This window comes from Chelonia mydas, chromosome 1, assembly GCF_015237465.2.
Source record: "Chelonia mydas isolate rCheMyd1 chromosome 1, rCheMyd1.pri.v2, whole genome shotgun sequence".
Classification (NCBI taxonomy): Eukaryota; Metazoa; Chordata; order Testudines; family Cheloniidae; genus Chelonia; species Chelonia mydas.
In genome coordinates this window covers 8,231,975-8,236,355 of record NC_057849.1, presented here as the reverse complement: position 1 = coordinate 8,236,355, position 4,381 = coordinate 8,231,975, and the positions used below count along the sequence as shown (strand labels likewise).

General features: G+C 48.7%; 1 protein-coding gene and 1 pseudogene across 1 annotated transcript; both read left to right on the top strand.

The window, feature by feature from the left end:
* Positions 1–410: 410 nt before the first annotated feature.
* LOC119565319 lies at positions 411–1,190 on the top strand (annotated as a pseudogene).
* A 1,365-nt stretch (positions 1,191–2,555) lies between these two features.
* LOC102946747 (olfactory receptor 52H1) lies at positions 2,556–3,553 on the top strand. The gene is given in 2 exon segments (XM_007053544.3): positions 2,556–2,592; positions 2,595–3,553. Coding segments are annotated over 2 exon segments (996 nt in total).
* The last annotated feature ends 828 nt before the right edge of the window (positions 3,554–4,381 follow it).

The following is a 4,381-nucleotide window of genomic DNA, read 5'->3' as shown; positions in this document are numbered from 1 at the left end:
TTGATGAAGGGAGCACTATAAAATATGGAATTGCAGTATTAGGGTCTGTTGTTCATAATTCATTTATCTGAATAATGAAAATGTCATTTTTCAGTGTGTGTGGAGCGACCAACCTGCTTCATCCATGAGAATAGCCTCCAGTAGTGCATGAAGTGTCTCATATTAACACTGTCTCTCCATCCAGGTATTTGTCCTGTGACTATTGCCCTAGACCCTGGGTTCATACAGGAAGTCAGGGGAACGTACGGTACATGCAGGAAACACCTTTCTGCCTCAGTGTTGGACACCTTCTCCCCTAGACCATGTCTGATTCCAACTCAACTGACTTTACAAACCCCTCCACCTTCATCCTGCTGGGCATTCCTGGCCTGGAGGCAGCCCATTTCTGGATCTCCATCCCCTTCTGCGCCATGTATGCCATAGCCATCTTGGGGAACTTCACCATCCTCTTCATCGTGAAGAAGGAGCCGAGCCTCCATGGGCCTTTGTACTATTTCCTCTGCACGCTGGTCGTCACCGACCGGGTCCCGTCTATGGCTGTCCTGCCCAAAATGCTGAGCATCTTCTGGTTCAATTCCAGGGAGATCAATTTCAGTGCCTGCCTCACCCAGATGTACTTCATTCTCAGCTGCTCTGCGATAGAATCTGGGATCTTTGTGGCCATGGCTTTTGATCGCTATGTGGCCATCTGCGATCCCCTGAGACATTCCACCACTCTGACAAACCCAGCGGTGGTCCAAAATTGGCCTGGCCGTGGTGGTGCGTGGCGTCATGCTCATACTGCCCTATCCCTTCCTGGCAAGTAGGAGGGCCATATTGCAGAGCCAACATCATTCCAAACTCCTACTGTGAGCACATCGTTGTGGTGAAGCTGGACTGTGCCGGCATCCGCCTCAGTAGTTACTATAGCCTCTCTGTGGCAATTCTTGGCAATCGGTCTGGATGTGCTTTTTATCACCATGTCCTATACCCAGATCCTCAGGGCCATCTTCAGCCTCCCAACATAGGACACCCAGCTCAAGATTTTTGGGACATGCGGCTCCCACCTCGGTGTCATCTTAGCCTTTTACATCCCACATCTATTGGCCATCATCGCACAACGGTTTGGGCACAAGGTGGCCCTGCATTTCCATGTTCTCATGTCCAACATGTACCTCCTGGTGCCCCCAATGCTCAACCCCATCATCTAAGGGAAAGGAATGAGTGGGCGGAGTTTGGGGAGGACATGGGAAAGAGTTCTGAATATGCTGCACGGGAAGGTCCCATCTGCTCAGTCTGAAGCATCAGGAGGAACTGCAGCATGTTGGTGTGCTGCTCCAAAACTTTTATCTCCCTTTCCATTGCATCCCTAGGGTATGCCTATTTTTCTCTTCTTTCATGTTTGTCGCTGTCCCGCCAGTGCCTGCATTCCATCTTGTCTGCAGCAGAGTACTACAGCACCTCCCAGGACATATCTTCCTTGCTCCGTCTTGGGTGCTTTCTTATCTGCTGGAGTCACTTAGGTGGAGTGGAGGGGTGCCTCCTTTCAAGGACATAACTGGTGAAGCACAAGTAACAATAAACAGAAGCATTATTGTTAAGTACACATACAACATTGAAACACTACATTAAAATACACTGCTGGTAACACACCAGTCACTTTCCCGCTGACCCTTGACCCTTGTCAAGTTGCAGTGGGGGAGGTTTAGGTTAGATATTAGGAAAAACTTTTTCACTAGGAGGGTGGTGAAACACTGGAATGCGTTACCTAGCGAGGTGGTAGAATCTCCTTCCTTAGAAGTTTTTAAGGTCAGGCTTGACAAAGCCTTGGCTGGAATGATTTAATTGGGGATTGGTCCTGCTTTGAGTAGGGGGTTGGACTAGATGACCTCCTGAGGTCCCTTCCAACCCTGATATTCTATGATTCTATGATTCTAAGCACGTATGCCAGCAAACACTGCAAGCATGGTGTCTGTTCCCAAGGGTGGGGGACGTTGGGCGTGGGAGAAAACCAATGGGCCAATTACAGTGATAAAATCAAGTAGGGTGTCTACACTGGCACTTTGGCAATAAAAATTTTGGGTAAAGACCTTGCAACTCTCGTCAAGGCGGCTTTATTACGTCACTGCAACTGAGGAGTTCCGTTGTCAAAAGCGGCTTTGTCGTACTTACACCTCCACTATTTTGTCACCAAATGCTGCCTTTTGTCGAAAAAATTTGGCAGTATAAACAAGGCCGAGGGACCAATAAGGGAAAACCAGTATCCACTCGTGTTTCCTGCTGGTGCCTATTAAGGTTTCCCACACCAGGATGTGCAGGAATTATTGACACAGGGAGCACCATCAAATATGGAATTGGCATTAGTAGGGTCAGTTGTTCATAATTCATTTATCTGAAAAATGAAAATATCATTTTTCAGTGTGTGAAGAGAGACTAACCTGCTTTATTCATGAGAACAGCCTCCAGTAGTGCATGAAGTGTCTCATATTAACATTGTCTCTAAATCCAGGTATTTGTCTTGCAATCATCACCCTAGATCCTGGGCACATACAGGAAGTCAGGGGAATGTACGGTAGATGCAGAAAACACTGTTCTGCCTCAGTATTGGACACCTTCATCCTACACCATGTCAGATTCCAACTCAACCGACTTCACCAACCCCTCCACCTTCATCCTGCTGGGCATTCCTGGCCTGGAGGCAGCACATGTCTGGATCTCCATCCCCTTCTGCATGATCTATGCCATAGCCATCTTGGGGAACTTCATCATCATGTTCATCGTCAAGATGGAGCCGAGCCTCCATGCACCCATGTACTATTTCCTCTGCATGCTAGCCAGCACAGACCTGGTGCTGTCTACATCAGTGCTGCCCAAAATGCTGAGCATCTTCTGGTTCAATTCCAGGGAGATCAATTTCAGTGCCTGCCTCACCCAGATGTACTTCCTTCTCAGTTTCTTTATGATAGAGTCTGGGATCCTGGTGGCCATGGCTTTTGATCGCTATGTGGCCATCTGCGATCCCCTGAGACATTCCACCACCCTGACGAACCCTGTGGTGGCCAAAATTTCCCTGGCCGTGGTGCTGCGCGGCATCATGCTCATACTGCCCCATCCCTTCCTGGCAAGGAGGTGGCCATATTGCAGAACCAACATCATTCCAAACACCTACTGTGAGCACATCACTGTGGTGAAGCTGGCCTGCACCGACATCAGCGTCAGTAGTTACTACAGCCTCTCTGTGGCATTCTTGGTGATCGGTCTGGATGTGTTTTTTATCGCCGTGTCCTATACCCAGATCCTCAGGGCCATCTTCAGCCTCCCTACAAAGGATGCCCGCCTCAAGACTTTTGGGACCTGCGGCTCTCACCTCTGTGTCATCTTAGCCTTTTACATCCCACATCTGTTTGCCGCCCTCACACAACGGTTTGGGCACAATGTGGCCCTGCCTTTCCATGTTCTCATGTCCAACATGTACCTCCTGGTGCCCCCCATGCTAAACCCCATCATCTATGGGGCGAAGACTCAGGAGATCCAGGATAGGCTGCTCCAGCTCTTTATTCAGAAAGGGACCTAAAATTTTCTGCTGGTGCTCTGGTTCTCAGACCACGCTCCATGCAGAGCTGGCTGGTGACATGGTGCTGGGCCCTCTTCCCTGAATCACTGACTGGCCAGTCAAAGAGACATTAAATCCTTTCCGGACCTTACCGTGCTGTGTCAGCGTGACAAACTGGGGAGTCCATCTATGTAGAACTCCTAGGGTTGCCACCTTTCTAATTGCTGGTAACTGGAACCCTGAGGCCCCACCCCTCTACTCTGCCTCTTCCCCCAGGTTCCACCCCTGCTCTGCCTCTTCCCTCAAGGCCCCGCCTGCAACTCTCTCCTCTCCTCCCCCTGTCACTCTCTGGTTCATCCCTGTGACACTCTGCACCCTAAAGCACCCCATATTTACCATGGTGATGTAATTATGGTATGTTTTCTACAAAGCATGCCCTGTGAGGTATCATTCTAAAAATCTTAATCTGCAAGTTTGTTTAATTTCCTAAGTAACCTGCTTTGGTCTGTTTGCTATCACTTATAATTACGTAACATCTACCCTTCTGTAGTTAATAAACCTGATTTATGTTTTGTCTGAACCAGTGTGGTTTTGAGTGAAGTGTTTGGGACTCTTAGCTCTGCTAACAAAGGTTGGTGAATATCTTCCCCCATTGAGGGGAGGGCAGACTAATGAGTTCACACTGTACAGATCTCTGTGTAGTGCAAGATGGTATAATTTGGGGTTTATGGTCCAGTAGAGGTGCAAGGCTGGGGAGCTGGGAAATTCTCTGGTGCCTCAATTATTGGTCTATGAGTGACTTAGGTAAAGCATTCAAGTAACTTAGTTGGATGTGTGGCACCACCTGCT